Consider the following 19,522-nt stretch of genomic DNA (forward strand, 5'->3'; position numbering starts at 1 on the left):
GTTGTGATGGTAGGATTGAAGTCATGAGTTCGATTCCAGCATACGCCAGCTGCATTTACATTGGAGCAAAGAGTAATAACACTGTGCTTAGATTTAGGTGTAAGAATAGCAGGCAGGGCATGTTGGTTTTGAATACTTCAAGCATATGATGGGATGATGCTCAATGCAAACAGAAGTGGCGCTCTGTGTCTGTGCACCCTCTGTCCATTGTCGTCGTCACTCCTTACACCTCAAATAGATTTATATAAGTGCAGAGAGAGAGAGAGAGGAAACTTTATTAGAACTTGGCCGGCAGCTTGGTCTTGGTGGCCTCAGATGGCGGCGCTGAGTCCCTGAACTCGGGCGGCATCTTCGGCCTGCCGGACAGCCCAGAGCTGGTCGTTGAGCTCCGAGCTTCTGAGCGCCGCCTCCCAGCGGCGGCGTCGCCGACGGAGAAGGTCCCCCGCGGCTCCCGCAGACGGGACGGCGGCGGGAACGAGTGAGCTCGAGGCTTCCTGTTGCCTGGTATTGGCAGCCGCCATAGGCGCATCGCGAACGGCGGCCGTTTCTCGACCATTGTTATCGGCGCATTCCCAGAGCATGTGGCGCAGCGTTGCTCTGTGCCCGCATGCTTTACATAGATCGGTAATGTGTAAGTGCGGGTAGCAGTGGCGTAAGACAACCGGGCTGGGGTAAGAGTGGGTTTGTAGTAAGCGATAGCTTACGGCATCGTGTCTGTTTAATTTGTCATGCGGTGGTGGGAACTTTCGCCTTTCCAGTCTGTAGTGTTGCGTAATATCTCGGAACGTGATGAGACGATCACGATAAGTGCACGTAAAAAAAATAATAACTTGGGTGGGCGCAATTAATTTGTAGTCTCATACCACAGCGTGCTTCCTAATGATATCAAGGTTTTGGCACATAAAATATTATATTGCCTCATTCTCTCCCCAGGTTTTGTTATCGTCCCGTTTTACTGCCAACGATTCTCAGCGCAAACTGCGCCTGCAGTGTTCGAGAAGCTTCAGGACTGCAGTAGATCACTTAGTTATTACGCCCACTTTGCGAACATTCCAGATTGTTCTCGAACTTACGTCGCCACTAATAATAATGCTAGAATATTCGATGACACGTGTATAAATGCTGATGCGCCTCGCCACTTGCCAGTTGATCGACGGCTGATGCTCTGTTCGCCATTACCAGAGCCAGTAGGCATCGCTATAAACTGACCCTCAGTTTATGAGCCACAAGTTCGTTTGAACAAACAGTTTCATCTCATAATTGAAGTCTGCTTCCTTCGTCCACGTCATGACCCCATGACAATATCCTTGCATCCGCCTCAGCGAAGGGCGATATACAGCCGCCGCTGTGAAAACGAGTTGAAAAAGAAACCAAGGCGGCAATAAAATTGTCGATGGTGTCACGAAATTACACTCTGTTAGCACAAGCAAATCTTGGCATAACCAAACATGCTCGATCTTAGTGGATGTTGTATAACATCACGAAGACCAAGCGAGCTGCCAAAAAGCGATATTCGAATCAGTGAACACGCTTCGCGATCAATGGGATACATATTATTCGAAATGAAACATGCACTGCAGGAAACACGTATGGTAGAAGTGGGCATAAAATACTTTATCACTATGCTTTCAAAAGAGCAGCGAAAAATTCACGGTGGCAGTGAACATAAAATACGACGTTTGAAACGGTGCCAGGAATTCAACAGGGCAGACATAAGTTTAGTCTCTTCACACTGATCCCCTAACAAATTTAAAGCAACAATACAAACTTGGCTACCAAGAAATTAAAATCCGTACGCTATATATTAACACGTGCAAAAGCGGGTGGTGGTTGCCAACACCTCCGAGAAGACACGACTGTAAAAAAAAAAAAGACAAGTGCCCCACGAAATGCGCATTTTACCGGTAGCATACATAGAGAATTCGGGCCGTCACCTCACTTTTAATGTCATAGAAAGATGGCTGTTCACCATCGACATACACACAGCACTCGCTCAAATACATCGTGTTCGACTTGCTCGGTCCCGCAAAGGTTGTCAATAAATCGCTCTCGGTTCTGGCGAGATTCACACCGTGAAGCCGTTTTTACAATATTTTTAAACTTTCGGGGCAAGTCACAGGTGACGCTGCCTGAGCAGAGCGACCAGACAACAGTGCGTGCAGAGCGTGTGGACATGCTGAGAGAGCGCAGGCAGCGGGGTACAGAGCGATGGGCTTTTGCTAGAAAGGCAGCAAAATTCGTGCAGCGCAGAAGCCCCTGGCCGAGGTTGGGAGGCCTATAGCATTGTTTTTTAGGACGCACGCGCGACCGCTGTTTATTCAGTGTAATAAAATAGATATGTGATGGTGATTTTGGTGGCCCCGAAAACAAGGTGCACGTGTTATTGACGCGCCGACGTGGTTATTGCCGGTGATAGACGCTCCCAAATCCAACTTTAGCGCAGTTTGGTGCAATTTCTGTTGACATCAGAACGCCCACTAAATCTAATTTGGGACACTTTGGCGCAGTTGGCGCAGGAGTCTGATCACTGCAGTTTGAAAAGTACTCCAGAATGAATTGCAGCATACCAAACTCAGCACAGTTAAATGCTCTTTCCGAAAAATGTATGTTGTCAAGCCACAAAAAATTTTTAGAATGAACAAAAATATGAAAAGTGCGTGATTTTCAGTTACCAGCAGGCAAGCAATATAATAAAGAACAGTACTATATATGCAAAAATATTCGACAAAGAAAATTCAGAATAAAAATTTTGTAGATAAATGACCTAGGAACTGTGTAAAATTGATTGATATGTGGGGTTTAATGTCCGAAAACCACCATATGATTATGAGAGACGTCGAAGTGGAGGGCTCCGGAAATTTTGACCACCTGGGGTTCTTTAACGTGCACCAAAATCTGAGCACACGGGCCTACAAAATTTCCGCCTCCACCGGAAGAGAACTGTATAAGAAATAATGAATGTAGTACAAAATGTTTCTCTTCCTATAGACAAAGAAAACCAAAACTGGGGTGCTCCTTCATTGCACACGCCATGCAGTGAAGAACTGCATGGTTTTTCGTGAGACACAAGTGTACTCATACACTTTTCTCAGTCAATTTTTGTTGTCTTGCGATAAGAGTGCTCAGGTGTTCCAGTATAGATGAATACCCATGATGTGAATAATCCCTCTATGAATGAGCCGCCTAACTCTGCATAGGTTGGCATTCCAATATATGCATCCAAGCATATTTCTTTGCATTTATGCACATATCATATTAAAAAATGGCAATATCTCACACAGTTCTAAAACGTTTCGCACTGCTCCGTAGTCAGGGCTAAGATGTGCTCCGGGGGCCTTGTCGCGATAAGCTGTGCAGCCAGCCCCAGCACACTGCACCCCAGGAAAGTGTGGACCATGCACGTAACCAGAGTAGCCATAAGATTGTGCACAAAGATCAGAAGCTACACGCACTTGCGGCGAAGGAGACAACCTGAGGATGTAAACAAAACAAACCCATGAATAGCTGGGGATGTCTTGGGCTGACGCAAAACATTGTTGCCATGAAACTTGAAGCTGAGGTGCTATCTTCCTCGAACTCTTAAGCTCGTCCTCACTCAATTCAGGTGGGGTTGCAAGACAATTCCGAGCAGCCCATGTGTTTGGAAGCGCTGGTGCGCACCCATGTGCGTGTGGTGACGATGTCATAGGAGCTAGCGACACTAGATGTGACCCTGTGTCTGATATAACAATGCGAGCAAAACAAACCAAAGCTGCTGGAAACTGTCAGAGAAGGCCACCTCAAGATATTAAGCACGCGGTGGACCTTCGTAAATATTTTTGTGGAACAAATTTTTCCAGACTCCTAGGAATAGCTCTCTATTGAATTGCTAGCAAAAATTTCTGGCAATTATCACTGCTCAGGATAATCAAATTACAAAGCTGGCACTTTAATTCAATATTTAGCTTGCAAAGTTTCTTTTCATTACAGAACATCGATGTTACTGTAGCATAATCACGAGGGGGCACACAATCTCTCAAGTTTGGCAGCCTAGTGCACTTTTCCAACAATACACACATTGGTTCACGCAAAGGTCTGTCAAAAACCGCTATGTTGACAAACGGGCAAATTCATATTGGTTCTGAAAGTTGAGTGGCTGGACTAACAACTACAACTAGAAAGTGCTAGGTGCACGAGAAACAAATTTAACATGCTAAAATCAACGATTCAAAAGCATCGATCACAGGTGATCGATTTGAATTGGTGTGGTAACGAAAGAGTTGACAGACGCCTTGTCAGATGTGGTAGCAGTGCAGAGTTTACTCACCAGCGGACCCTGTTTCATGAACACAAATGACTCCACTTGGTCCAAATCACCTGCGAAATAATGCACCATGAAAATGGCAGTAGTGCACTTGAAAACATAATGTTGGCATGACATTCCTTTTATATCAAAGCTACACGCCTGAGAAGCATGAAAGAGGTTTTTTCTTTGTTCATGCCCTTTTAACAATACTGTCTAACAGGTGCACTATAGATAACCATGTATATGCATGTGCCTTTACGAAATGCAATTTTCTTCCAAGAAACATTACCTACTCACGTTGCCAACACTGTGTAAGCTGCCAACACGGTGTGAACAACCACTGGAAACATGCCGTTACTTCACTTCCCTTTTAAAACATTCTTGAAATGTATTGCATTGACCCTTTAAAAAAGTAAGTCTGGCTACCTGGACAGTAAGCGTGTCGGCCATGTTTTGGGCACGGTGTGGATATGGTGCCTGGGAAAGCTAGTGGAAGGTTGTTGGTGCTTTGCGTGCAACATTAAAACGTTAGTTCACCGTTCTTCATGGCAGACAAAGACTTGACTTGGTCGAGAAACCTTGGCATCATTCTAGATGAATACACGGAAACGCGACTACCCGCGTATTTTGACTGCGTCAGTGCATGCGGATCGTCGAGCTGTTCCTTTGAGCATGGACTGAAGCTGCTGTGTAAGTGGTATACAGACTCTTCCTCTGTCCACACCGCTTCTTCGTCAGCAAGGTATTTCCATCAAATTTTTTTCTTGTGGGATGTTTTCTTTATCACTTTATGTGCACCAACGCAACAAGAAAAAAATGCCAACATCACAGAGCATTAGTTCTCTGCTGTTCCCATTTGTTTCCATTGCTTTGGCATCAAATAAATTAATACAAAGTAGACCTTGATTGTACCATTCATTATTCTAGAGTCTTTTTTTTTGCCAGCCAGGTCATAACCATGGGTGAAAAAATTCTAAAAGCGTAGATGACGCACCGTTTGTATTCTTTTAATCACATTAGTATCACTGAAATGCTTTGTCATAATTTTTAAAATTGTAACCAGAATTGCAACCTTTTGATATACTATCAGTCCTGCTTGTACCGAGAAGGTCTGAAGTATACTAAAATAAATAAAATATGAAATAAAAAATAAATATTTATTGAAGGCCGTCTTAAATGCATTCAATATTTGTGCGTGCTTGTTTTGTGCACATTCATTCCAGCGTGTCATTACACTGCACTGATACTTCCAAGTGGGCGCCTAATGCAGACTGTAAAAAAATTGGCCCCGTATCTGCATGGTAATCTGCAAATGTCGTCGAAAGAGGATAGTCTTGCGTGTTAGAGAGTGAACAAAACATTTATTTGATGTTCTGCCCAAGAAATCGGTGAACGGTATTCTAGAGTTGCTGCGTTAGAGTGCCTCGAGCATGCAGTGTAGGCAAACGAGCGCATCAACTCACGTCGCACGCAAGACATGAGCGCTATCTGGCAGTTTTCTTAGAAAAGATAGCGCGTGGCTCTGAGACAGGCGTGCACGCCCGTCTCAGAGGTGATAAGGTGTAGAACGCAAGGTGACGGGTAGGGGCTACCACCGTCTCGTCTTAGCCAAGCTTTGAAAGCACTCGCCTTTTCGTCAAAGCGTTGCATGGTCAGTGCCGCATTATGAACGCTACGGTCCTTAGAATAACTTACGTATGCCTTTTCTAGTAAAAGACGCACACACAGAATATATATGTGTTGTTATGAAGCCTTAAATATGCACGGTAATTGCTTTTTGACAATCGCACAAGTATGAACGCTGAACCTTGAGCAACATTGGTGGGCGCTGTGGATGGGGTCGGCCGTTTGGGATGTACGCTGGTGCCGTCTAAAGTGCACGATACCATTAAGGGTGAACAAACAGACAAAGGGACAGACAGACAGACCAAAGTTTTTGCGTCGAAGGTCCCCAAGAAAGACTATGGTATTTTAAAAAATCTTATAAGGAGTCTGTACATGGAAACTTCCAGGCCAGCTCCGCATATATGCCTACCCTGCTTTGAGGCTTGAGTCGTACTGAAAGAGGCTGGAGTCAGTGCTCCAAAACTGTTGGCCGAGTGCCATACATTTCAGTGGTTGAAAGACCAATTGAACTTTTTCTATTATAGTGGCTTGCATGTGAGAACATGACGTCAACACACGTTTTTCCTCATTTTTTATTTTGTTGTGGTCAATGATACAGAGAATTCGCAGCAGATTTTTTATGTATCAAATCAGATTGCACTCTGCTTAACCACATTTGTACTCTTTCTTCTCAGCCCTGGTGCCGTCCTGGTTAAGTGCCTGTGCTACAGGAGCCAAAGAAAAACATCCAGGCCTTAAGAGACCATGATAACTATCAAGGCTTGTGGCTCTGTAACATCAGCCGAGTACCAGTGTGCCACTGGTTGGAGTGGTGGGTGAAGCCACGTTGGAGCTGCATTGAAGCTAACACTTCTTTTGAAAACAAACAGACTTAAAGAGGGACCACCGGAGATGTATTGCACGGAGTTGCCATAACAGTAGCGACAGCCACGCACTAAGTAGCCCTCTTGCTCTTTTACTGCTGACATTTGTTGACTGGAGGGGTGTTTGAGAGGACGGACTCGTTGATCCAATCCATACATAGTCTTATGATGCAAGGAAGAAAAAGGGCACACTCCTAGACCAGGCTTCTCACATCAAAACTGTGGGAGCTGAACTTGCAGCTTCCTGCTCGATTGCCTTAACATGGCACCTGGAGAAGTGCCAAATCATCTAAGGAACCTTGAGATTTGGACAGACTCCAAGGGGAAGTCCCCTGAAATACTTGAGGCCACTTGTGCCTCATGGGTATGAAGAATTAGTGGCACCAGAGATTGCATCGGTAATCACGTACAGCACTGCCCTGCCAATGCAGCCTCAGCTGTCCAGCCATTCGATGGAGTGGCAACACACATGCATGCAGTGCCCTGCTGACCAAGCATGTATCCTTGAGGTGAATACAAGATCAGCCCTCACAAGCGAAATTCTTCACTCCTAGCAGGATACATCAGCCATTTCTGCCAGGGCCAAATGAACATTTTGCCTGCAATCCTTAATTATGCAGCCTCATAATAGTACAGAATGCCGCTCTATTTGCTCGGCCAGTACTGCTAAGCTATTTTTGTACCATGTGAAGTAATGTGTAATTCAAGTCAGAGCTGCCATACAAGTTCTGCTTAAAGATACAGAAAGCTTTCTACTGAAGTTCCAAAGCAGTAGAAAATTACATTTGTTGAGGTCTTACAGAGATCCTGAGAAACTTTCGGCATAAGGTGGTATTATCTTTTCTTTTTTAGAAACTTCAAATATCCCACTAGGAGGCTGTGACATTGGAGCAAAACACGAGAAGCCAGGCCTAAAGTAATGCTTGGCGAGAAGTTCGCCTTTATCGCCTGACAATGCTTCTTCCTTCGGAACAGTGCTGCAGAGAACATTGTGAACAAAGAAAGGTCTGCACAACTTCACATTGAAGAGAGACCTGTGTTCGAGCAGCCTGTCAGAACAAAGGATTCATTAGTTACACTAGTTCTTTGTGCCTAATTCTGTAATGACAGGTATGGTCCATTACTGAAATAACATGACAGTGGTCAATGTCTGCATCTTGCCATAAGTCAAGATGTTACAAAGGCTACAGCCATGACTTTCTGGCCAGCGCAGTTTTCAAGAGCTAGTGAGACAAAGTGTAGAACATGTTCTGTTTTTGCATTAACACCAAGACGTTCTGTTTGTGAAGGTATGGTGTTGCAAATAAGCAATCTGCTGTACAGTGGTACACATCAACGATGAGGACAAAAGGCCGTGAAGTGGAGGCATTTCGAAGTGGCTTGCTGGTGGACCCATCATGTTCCTGGTTAGGTGCGTCACCGAACTGGATAATTTTTTACCCTACTGACGATTCAGTGCATGGTCTACTCAAAGTTGAATGTCCATACAGCTTAAAAGGCAAATCAATTGGTGATATTGGCGACACTTAAGGCTGATATGCAATGGTGACCAGCAGCAGTCGTGCGACCATTTGCGACTGGCGACCGAGAAGCGACTGATGTTCACACCGGCAGAGGCTACGTGGGAGCGACGGGAAGTCGCAAAACCAGAGACTCGCGTCCAGATATCGTTATCAGCGAGAACTCTAGAGACCAGCACCGATCAGCTGATGGCCGCCAGCTGAGTGAGCGGAGCAAACTGAGTGTGCCACATTTATTGTTTTCGTCCGTTCTTGCACAGCGTTCTCAGCAACATCAAGGAGCTCAATTCAAGAGATTGTCAGACAAGAGATTGTCATGGTGCTGATGCGCTGTGCCATGGTGTCAGTGCTGGAAGCACAGAAGCCTCCAAAGAAAAAAGTCGGTGGTGGTTGAGACCGTTCCTTCGCTCGCGAGAGTTGGCCGGCCATGCAAGCCGCCTACCTCTCGATATGCGGTGAGATTACAAGGAGTATATTCGAGATTGGTACGTATTCAGAAACGGACCTTGAAATTACCTCAACTTGCCACAGCCTCCAATGCAGCACAAATGCGTCTCGAATGCGGCATCTTTAGTTGGTGCCAAGGCATGAAGCACAAACACATTCCAAACGAGCTACTTTGAAGGCGGTGGCAAGTCAAGTTCAAGACAAAAAACAATTCTGAATACGGGGGAAGATAATGCACAATGAATTTTCTCTTTATTTTTAACAATGTTTAGCTTTCGCGAATGCCGCCACGTAAGTACGACATTTTGCTCGAGCTGCTGTGCCCCGTCATCTCCAAGTCAAGTACTCCGTGGGGCCATGGTGATACAGACCCAGGGGAACGCACTCATTTGTACCTGGCGGCAGGAAGCCAGTGCAATGAAAAAAAAAAAAAAAAAACAATGAGCGTGGATATAAAGAAATGCTGGCGTCACTTCTGTGCATCGCTGATTGGTTTCAGCAGCCTTGCGACTGCAGTCGCACGACTGGAAAATCGGTCGGGAAGCTGCTAGCCAAAGCAGTCACTTTGCGACCATTTGCAACCGTTCACGATTGTTGGCGACCAATCGCAAATGGTCGTGTGACCGCTGCTAGTCGCCGGTGTGCACCAGCCTTAAGAAATGGGTCAGGAAGCGACTAGCCAAAGCAGTTTTGGACTGTTTGCGACCAGTCGCAAATGGTCATGCGACCGTTGCTAGTCGTGTGTGCACCAGCCTTGAAATATCGGTCAGGAAGCAACTAGTCAAAGGAAGTTGACTGCTTTGAAGCAGACAACTTCCTTCTGTAATGCTTTCAAGCCTTGAAATACAGTAGAATCTCAATAATACGAATTCAAACGGAGCACAAAAATATTCGAATCATCCCAAATTTCTATAAACCAAAAACAAGTTAAAGCCATCTACGATCACGTAAGCAAAGCTTCAAATGCTGATTGGCTCGCATGTAGTTGCGAATAGTTAAAGCAGCGAAGTTCGACAGCACTGCAACTCTGCTCAGTTTAAAGCATGTAATTTAAGCCCATAAACGCATTATGAGACAATGGATTGCGCTATGTTGGGTTTAATGTGAATGTTTTGGGCGCAGTCGGACAAGTGTTTACAGAAACGCAGGAACGCTTTTGGTAGACATGATAGTGTGTCAAACCGAGCAACGGTATTGAAAACAACCCTGTCTTATCGTCCGTAGTTGTCAATACAGCAAAAATATCCAATGTGTAAGCGAGCGGCATCATTTGTTGTAAACCACGGAGTTCGCCAAGACAGCAGCCGTTGCGGAGGAAACTTATCAGTTGCTGTGCATGTGCATGGATGACTGCGTACTTGTGAAAGCCTAATGCATAGCAGTTTTGGCAGACAAACATAAATTCAGAGGTTTATGCTATATCCATCACCCTGAGTACTTTGCAGAGAACTTATGGTTATGTTCTTGGACTTTGGTATACTCTTGGTGAGTAAAATGTATAATTAAGTACATTCCTCATTCATTAATTAGTAATTAATTCCTCACTCGGAACTATTTTTAAAACATTGCGACAACTTACTCTCCTGTCTCATGCAGGCATGTGGCGGTCGTGGAACTCACTTGATGATAACGTTATCCTTCAGGACCTCCTCGTTGGTTTCATCGCATGACTTCAAGTTAGTGCAATAGCTAGTCAGGGGTACACATGAATCAAATGAATAGCGATATGCTTTAATATGCTTTTTGAAATCAAAACAGTAAGCAAGCAGACAATATGGGTCTCTGTTCTGGGATAGGAACTGTGTGAGCTCAGGCTACGCAGAAGCAGCATTATTTATCTCATCAATTGATCCATATGTGTTGGATGTGTTTTTCTCTTGCAGACACTTATTTGAATCGTGTGATGCAACTATTTTACTTAAAAACTTCAGAAAGGTCCACAATGCAAGTTTGAATTACGCGCACTGAGCACACAGTTCGATCGTAGTGCTCTACTGGTGCAGTCATTGCGAAAACGACCGCCGCTCTCTCATTGGTTTGCTGGGAAGATGGCACAGTGCCCCTTTTCAGTACACCATAGTTTGAGAGCTACAGCAACCACTGTAGCCAAAGCCACGAAGCAACAAGGCGATCGGTTATCGCGAGGCGGGACAATTGGTCTCGGGCCGATTGCTTGCGCCAGCCTCGTGGGGTGTTTTTGTGGTAACTGAAGCGGGAAACATTCCGGTGAGATTTTCAGCATTCGCTCCCTTTGATGCCCAGTTTAAACGGGCCTCCCTCCCACAGACAAGTGGCATTGCCCCCCTTGCATGCAGCAGTCAATCGGACATTCCTATCACCTGCAGGGGCTGGGGAAACCGTTTGTATAACACCGTATCACAGCGTATTTTATATAATGAAGTCCATCTAAAACAACCTTAAAACTCATATCATCGCGAAGTTTGCATCAACTGTAATCGTTACAAGATTCTACTGTACTAGAAGAAAGTAATCTGGTCAGACCATGTAATTTTACACTGCTATAATTCACGTACATAAGAATTAGGGCAAGTTTTTTGTTTGAGGATTAATTTGGGGTTGTCAAATTTCCAAAGACCACTAAATATTTACTGAGGCAAAGCTGTATGAAAGAACGACAAAACTTAATACTTTGTTGCTTGCCCTATCTAGATATGGTATCAATAAATGCCTATTTATGACCCCTTTTAGGATGCCCTCTTATTTCAGTAATGACTAGTTTAAGCAGAGCATTTTGTGGCCGCTTGTATTGCAAACATGAATGTTTCTTGATCACTGCATCAATGTAATGTTCCATGTGCAAAAAATGTGGCAATATGTTATTTAAAGGGGTGAGAGTTCCTGAAACGTGTGGAGATTTTTTTCCTTCAGCGACCTAATTTGCCACTCTGTTTGTGCGCATGCATAAGTAGAAATCTACAAGTGAATTATTTCAGTAATGACTAGTTTAAGCAGAGCATTTTGTGGCTGCTTGTATTGTAAACATGAATGTTTCTTGATCACTGCATCAATGTAATGTTCCATGTGCAAAAAATGTGACAATATGTTATTTAAAGGGGTGAGAGTTCCTGAAACCTGTGGAGATTTTTTTCCTTCAGCGACATAATTTGCCACTCTGTTCGTGCGCATGCATAAGTAGAAATCTACAAGTGAATCTATTGGCTAATGTTCCAAGTAACTAATCAATAACCAAATGCCATAGGTTGAAGAGGTTTTATCATTCAGTAAATGTTGCCCCGCCGCGGTGGTCTAGCGGCTAAGGTACTCGGCTGCTGACCCGCAGGTCAGAAAGCCACTCTGTCGCACACATTCCTTGTTGGAAATAGATCCTGGGAAAAGGTCAGACACAAAAGTGACTGAACCATCAGGTGACACCAGCCAACCCATTGAAAGTGTTTATAGACTTGTAGGTTGAAAAAGTAGCAGATTGCAATGCAAGCGAGCTAGCTGACTAGCAATTCATCTAAGTTGCATGAATGATGACATGTGCTGAAGAATAGTTTCTTCGAAATGCAAGTGGCATTTCTTTCAATGCCTCCTCTCTGGTCATCCAGATTAGTACTTGCACCAACTTCAGAAGAGCAAAACTTATCCAGGTGATGCTGATTCTTGAGACAGTAGCAATAGATATGAAGAACATTTCAGCAAGGTCCTTCTCAAGAAGGACCTAGCCGCAACCTCGCAGGGAAACGATAGAATTCATCTCCTACGGCGAAGCTTCTTGATCAACCTTTCTTGAATGTGTCTACCCCTATTCGTTTTAAGCATGATTCTCTTATATTTTCTCCTTCATGACCTGAGTCAAGGAGTTTAAAAACAACCTCAACAGCAGTGTATAATGGGAGACCAGTGTAGAAGCACATAGCGTCATCACTATGCTTGAACTGTTTTATAAAGAAATGTCGACCAACCTTCTTTCGCAGTTTTTTTTTTTTTTCATTTTCCTATGAGAGTTCAAGCTCCCTAGAAGTTCGTAGCTTGGCAAACTTTGCCTTTTCTCCTCGCTGTCTTGTTCAATTCCATTTCAGCTTGCTACAGTGTTGCTTTTGTTGAATTTAGTTTATATCTAGTTTCGAACACCAGTTTTTGAAGGTTTGTCAGGTTATTTCTTTTCAGGTTTTTTTTTTTTTTCATTTTCCTGTGAGAACTCAAGCTCCCTGGAAGTTTGTAGCTCGGCAGACTTTGCCTTTTCTCCTCGCTGTCTTGTTCAATGAAGTTCCATTTCAGCTTGCTGCAGTGTTGCTTTTGTTGAATTTAGTTTATCTGTAGTTTCGACCAGAAGTTTTTAAAGGTTTGTAAATTTATTTGTTTTCCAGTTTTCTTTTTCCATTTTCCTGTGAGAGCTCAAGCTCCCCGGAAGTTTGTAGCTCAGCAGACTTTGCCTTTTCTCCTCGCTGTTTTGTTCAATGAAGTTCTATTTCAGCTTGCTGCAGTGTTGCTTTTGTTGAATTTAGTTTATCTCTAGTTTCGAACAGCAGTTTTTGAAGGTTTGTCAAGTTATTTCTTTTTCAGTTTTTTTTTTTTTTTCATTTTGCTGCGAGAGCTCAAGCTCCCTGGAAGTTTGTAGCTTGGCAAACTTTGCCTTTTCTCCTCGTTGTCTTGTTCAATGAAGTTCCATTTCAGCTTGATGCATTGTTGCTTTTATTGAATTTAGTTTATCTCTAGTTTCGAACAGCACTTTTTGAAGGTTTGTCAGTTCATTTTCACGTTCTCTGGCTTCTTTCCGCCCAGAACAATCGCAACTACAAAAGATTGTCCGGGACACGGTTGCATGTTCTTCCACACCTGAAGTAGCGGATGGAATGCCAGGCGCACTGCCTAACGAGTCATCTAACTGTAACACAGTTTCATCTTGGGGCACATGTGCTGCAGCCTGATCAACATGACACTTTTTGGGTGGCTTTGTGCTGCAGGACGTGATGTCGGAGAATAAAACTTTCGAGGCACAGCTGTTTCTTTAGGGTGCCTCATACCAAAGGCATAGCTTGCATAGATGTCATCGACGGGGATGTGCTTGGAGCAGACTTCTGTGTGGTGCTTTCTTCATCTCTTTTGATAGCCAGAATCCATTCTTTAAGGCAAGATACTTCAGGAAGTCAAAGAATGAAACCTGCAGAAATATGGAAACAATACAGTTACTTGGAACACTGACCAAGTGTAACAAAGAATGCCGAACTAGTCCAGTATTCAAGATACAGTCTAACACGGTTACATCGAACCAACATATCGAATTTTTCGGGTATATCATAAATGGTTATATTGAACCCACATATATCAAATTTTCGGGTATATCAAACTCATAAGCTGTCCCCTTGAAGTTCCTTTGTTAAAGTATGGAAATTCGCACGTTTATGGCAAACAGTATTTTTACCCACCTTCGAATATATCAAACACCGCGCAAACTGGAAGGTGCGCTTCGGCACTCGCCGCGCCCCGCAATATCCGCAGCAGCGCGGCTCCGTGCGCTAGTTGCAAGGCGCGTTTTGTCACTCGCAGCGCCTGGCGAGCTCCGCGCGGCACTACCGTCAAAACCCAAAATGCTTGAAAAAAGGTAAGTGCGAGAGAGCTCAGACTGCACTTGCATAACGGCTTCTTTTTTTAGGTTTCCTTTTCTCTCTTTCATGCTTCTTCCGCGCACCCATCGACTCGGAAAGCAGGATCGACAAAGTTGACGTCTTCCTCCTTTTGCCTTTTATTTTTTTGTTACTGTTTTGCGAGTTTTATTAGCCAACCACAGCCCACACCTTTTGCTGTTGCCCTCGCAGGTGGCCTCGCGAGCGCTTTGTTTTTTTCATTTTCCCGTCGCCCACGTACCACAGCATGTGCAGCTTTTCTTTTTGCATGCGTGGCATGCAAAGCCACTGCGGACTCCTTGAATTGCTGATTCCTCGTATAGCTATGGCCGGCGTCAAGAAGTGCAAGACCCTTGACTTTGCGATGAAGTTAAAGGCTATTCAGCGTGTTGAGGCGGGCAAAAAATGTTCGACCGTCGCGGACGACTTCGGGATACCACGGAGCACACCGAGTACCTTGTTGAAGAACAAAGCAGATATCAAGTCAGAGACGGCAGAGAAGTGAACGTCAGGACTTTGTCATGTGCGCGCTTCTGCCCATGGGAATGTAGAAAAGGCACTCTATGCCTGGTCTTCAGAATTGTGCACGAAGAACATTCTGGTGGATGGTTTGATGCTGACTGCCAAAGCCAAATGGTTTGCCACTGCACTCAGTGAAACAACTTCGCAGACAACAGTGGGTGGCTTCACCGATTTAAGCAGTGCTACAACATCGTTGGCAAAACCATTTCTGGTGAAAGTGAAGCTGTCAGCAGCCAGGACATCCAGCAGTGAATAATGATAAAGTGGCCAGAAATCTCCATGAAGCTTTCTCCCGTGGAGATCTTCAATGCCTGGCGAGATGTGAATACAAACACAGTGTTGAACTGCCTCCCCGAGGCAGGTTTCGAGATGGCGGAACTTGCGGAAACCAGTGAAGACAACAACGACGAGCACATAGACGATGTGTATCCCGAGTTGTCGTCCCGCTCCTTGGCAGCAGTTCCACACGAAGTGTCTGCGGATTACTTCGTGAAAGCGGACTGCAATGTGTAGGCCGTTGCGAGCCTCGCTGACGAAGACATAGGTATATAACCATAAGGAGGGATCGGCAAGCCACAGCTGTGGTAGCGTCATGGTAGTAGTACCTCCAACAACACCCGAAGAGGGTACATGGCCGGGTGTAGTGGCAGTGGTACCAGGGCTGAGGCTGTCGAGATGCTCACGCTGCTCCATGGAAGGTCGCGTTCGTAGTCCGGGTCACCAATAAATATAGCACTCTGAAACGCGGTTCCGAAGACACAGCGCGTTTATTAATGCATCTCCGCCATTGTTCCAACTACTTCCTCTTTCTCCTCAGCAGACTACCCATTACTAGCTTATGTCCCAAGTGTGTTGTGCCAGAAGAAGAAGAAAAGTACGCCACAGAGGGAACCGGGAAGTTGTACCTGGACTGCCTTTGTTAAATATTGTGTGAACGACAAAGAGCGCAACTATCATCATTAGGATTAGAGCAGCGTGTTCGAATAAAGAAGTGGTGGATCAGGTGGGCTTCACGTAGGCACGGCGGCTCGTCCTTTCCTCAACATTTTGGTGCCGTGAAAGCCAGGAGGAAGGACCTTCGAAAGTGAGACGGAGCGGCCTTCACGAATTTCGACCGCAGTCGCAGCCTCGAGGATTTTTGTGAAGCCGCCATTGATTGACGCTGATGTGCAAAGCCAAACCGTTCCCGAGAACCAGATCAAGAAGCAAAGAAGCATGACACCTCGACATTGCTTAAGACTTCGTGCTGCGAAGCGTTTGTGACGGACACCACATTGACTGCTACTTCACCTATTGACGTGACCGGCCAGTGATTTGTCATGTTTCCGACACTGGACTGGATAATGGAGGCCCAGTTCGAAAGGGGGAACGAAGTGTGCAAGGCGGTCACAGAAGCCACCACCAACATTGAACGTCTAGTACACGTGGAGAGTCCGTCAGTAAGTGAGTTACGATATATTCATCGAATTTTGACTGAGCCTTACAACCTTCTTAATGAAATTGACAAGGAAGTACAAGACGCAGTTCATATAGATCATTTGTAAGCAGAGATGAAGGAAGCAGAGCTTTATGAACACCAGATCATTCTAGGCAAGGTCAGAGTGTAATATGAAATCGCGGACATATTAAATGCTCAACAATCTCGCTTGGAGGCCATGAGACAAAGGATTTGGACAGAAGTACAAGCTAGTGTGCATTCTTCATTTGTGGCGCCTCCATTTAGCTTGGGAAACAAACAAAACAAGCCATTGGGACGGCGGCTTGTCCTTTTCTCTAAACATTTAATGCCGTGATATCCAGAAGAAAGGGCCTTCAGAGGTAGACGGTTGGGCTTCGCTATGGGCATGGCGGCTCGTCCTTTCCTAAACAGCCTTGATAAGATCATGACTAGCGTCTTCAACACTTCAAAAACAAAAAAGCAGGCCAAGATAAGCAATTTTTTTCATGCAAATAAATCAATTCTTCCGCTAATAATTCTTCCGCTACAGGTAAGCTCTCGGGACCTCTACTCTTTATATCGAATTTTTCCTATACCAAACTAATTCCCGATCCCCTTCGAGTTCAATATACCCGTTTTCGACCATAGTTCATTGCATCCAGGTGATTCTGAGAAGACAGTTTCATCAGCAGCTGCTTGACAACAAAGTCCGCTACTAACTTCAATGCATGATTGCAAAATAGTTGTGCATAAAGCATATGTCTTCTAAAAGAAGGTGACTTGAGCCTGCATGGTTATTCTGAACACTTGCAGGACTGCTATGGGTATTTTGTTGCCTTCCAATTTCATTAGCGTCCAAGTGTTTTCCTCACTTGTTTTGTAGCTGCCTCAATAATAGGCTCAAAGCCGTGCTAGCTTTTAGCTCATGGTCTTCAGACATTGATTGTACAATGATTGAAATAAAATTTGTTTTGATATGAGCATTCTAGCTGCAAAACTTAAATCCTGCAGTAACAGCACAAAGTGCTGCAGTTGCTGTAGCAACACACAACGTGACTTAAGTTTGATGTTGCTCCTGCAGTTAGTAGGAACACCACTGCATTTCACATACCATGTATGACTGTGCTTAGCAGTAGCATAGTCGGAAATTTTTTAAGACCCTCCGGAGGAGGAGGTTCAACTATACTTTGTGTATGTTGGTCTATGCCTTTGTAAAAGTGTATGTTATTTATACACCTTGTAGGGAACTATGCGAACGACGACGAAGCAGCATGAAACGGCAAGCCATAGCGTTGGTGCACGCGCGCGACCCGAGCTGGCGTTTGTTTTGTATTTTCGGCCTGTTGGCGTTCCTCGCTCTTTTGGCGTTCCTCGGCCTTCCAGTAGGTCTGTACTGAAATAAACTGCGTGACATCTGGTGGAGGTGTGTGGACTCCCGTACAAACCTACAACTTCGCTCCCGTACACTTCCCCTTCTACGTGACACGAACATGGCCACTGAGACGCCTCTCCAGGTGGGACCTTCGACCGTCCATGTCACTTGCGGTGCCGTGTATCCTCAACGAGACCCTCCTATCTTCACGGGCTCCACTGAGTCGGACGTCGAAGATTGGTTGGCGAGGTACGACAAAGTCGGCGCAAGTAACAAATGGGACGACCCAAATAAGCTGGGCTAAGTCACATTCTACCTTGCGGACACCGCGCAACTGTGGTTTAATAACCACGCAGCTGACATTACTACGTGGTCTGCATTCAAGACTGCTATTACGGACGTTTTTGGACGACCTGCGGCACGCAAGCTTCAAGCCGAGCACCGTTTACGTCACCGTGCGCAGCAACCAGGCGAGACCTACACGGGCTACATTGAAGATGTGTTGCATCTATGCAACCGCATCAACTCTACCATGCCTGAGGAAGAAAAAATCAGGCACATATTGAAAGGCATCGACGACGGCGCCTTTCAGATGTTGCTCGCGAGAAATCCCCCCATAATTGCTGTCCTCGTTTCCCTCTGTCAAAGCTTCGATGAATTGCGTAGGCAGCGCGCAATTGCTCGTCAAGCCCTCACGACGCCAGACACGCTCGCAAGCTTGCACCTAGCTGCCCATCCTACCGAACAGCAGCCGCTGCTTTCGACAATCAAGGACTTCGTCCGCGAAGAGGTAGTGCGCCAGCTGTCACTGCTGCCACTGACACATGAGCCCACGCAAGCTTTGGCACCGGACCTCCAACCCGTCATTCGGACCCAAGTCGCTGAAGCCCTTCCGCCGGTGCATCAGCAACCACCAGCCACTACGCCTCTCACGTACGCCGCCGTCGCTGCTCGTCCTACGCAACAGCGTATGCCATATGCTCAACCTGCCACGCCACCCTATGTCGTGCCTACAACCCCAATTGCTGTGCCGTATCCCTACGCGAGATCTTCAGCTCCATTTTACCGTCGCTCAGGTGCTTGGAGGACGCCGGATAATAGGCCCATCTGTTTCGCCTGTGGTATCGCTGGACACGTCGCCCGCCACTGTCGCCGAGATCCCCCTCCAGTCGACACTGTGGGCAGGCCAATGGCGTCGTCTAGGACGCCATCAAGGTACACCACTGACGGTCCTCGACCCTACGCAAACCATCGGTCACCATCGCCCCGACGACGCTCCCTGCCACCAATGAATCGCCGACCTGCTACGGAAGAGGGAATCTGATCGCTGCAGCTTCGGAGGCAACAGCTGCATACAATTCGAACTGCTTAAGGCCTCCATCTTTCTCGCCGCAAAACGTTATTGACGTCAATGTTGAGGGGACCGCTGCACAAGCGCTAATCGACACAGGGGCCGCCGTTTCCATAATCTCTGAGACCTTATGCCGCAAGTTGAAAAAGGTGACGACGCCTCTTTCGGGCCTGATGCTCCACACGGCAAACTCGCAGTGCATAGAACCTACAGCTGTGTGCACTGCACGTGTCATTATCCAAGGTGAACTTTATGCCATTGAATTTTTTGTGCTGGCATCATGCTCCCGCGAAGTCATTCTTGCATGGGACTTTCTTTCCCGTCATCGGGCCATCATAGATTGCTCACGTGCAGAAGTTGCCCTTACACCGCTGCCAACCTCTTGTTTGGTGGATTCTCTTCCTGAACCTTACAAACTTGTCGTTGTTGCAGACACGGAAATAGCACCGAGAACATCCACCCTTGTAGCCCTGACCTGTACGGCCGTTCCTGCCGGAACTGTTTTGT

At 45.7% G+C, this 19,522-nt stretch overlaps 1 protein-coding gene across 2 annotated transcripts in view; it reads right to left on the reverse strand.

Annotated features, from left to right (window-relative positions):
* LOC119167696 (saccharopine dehydrogenase-like oxidoreductase) overlaps positions 1-19,522 on the reverse strand; it is a 266,706-nt gene that overhangs the window by 122,168 nt on the left and 125,016 nt on the right. For both annotated transcript variants that reach the window (XM_075865878.1, XM_037419220.2), the window contains exon 5: positions 4,307-4,356. In XM_075865878.1, the coding sequence (XP_075721993.1) occupies positions 4,307-4,356 (50 nt within the window). The remainder of the gene's footprint in view (positions 1-4,306; positions 4,357-19,522) is intronic.

The sequence above is a fragment of the Rhipicephalus microplus genome, chromosome 6, assembly GCF_043290135.1.
Source record: "Rhipicephalus microplus isolate Deutch F79 chromosome 6, USDA_Rmic, whole genome shotgun sequence".
Lineage (NCBI taxonomy): Eukaryota > Metazoa > Arthropoda > Arachnida > Ixodida > Ixodidae > Rhipicephalus > Rhipicephalus microplus.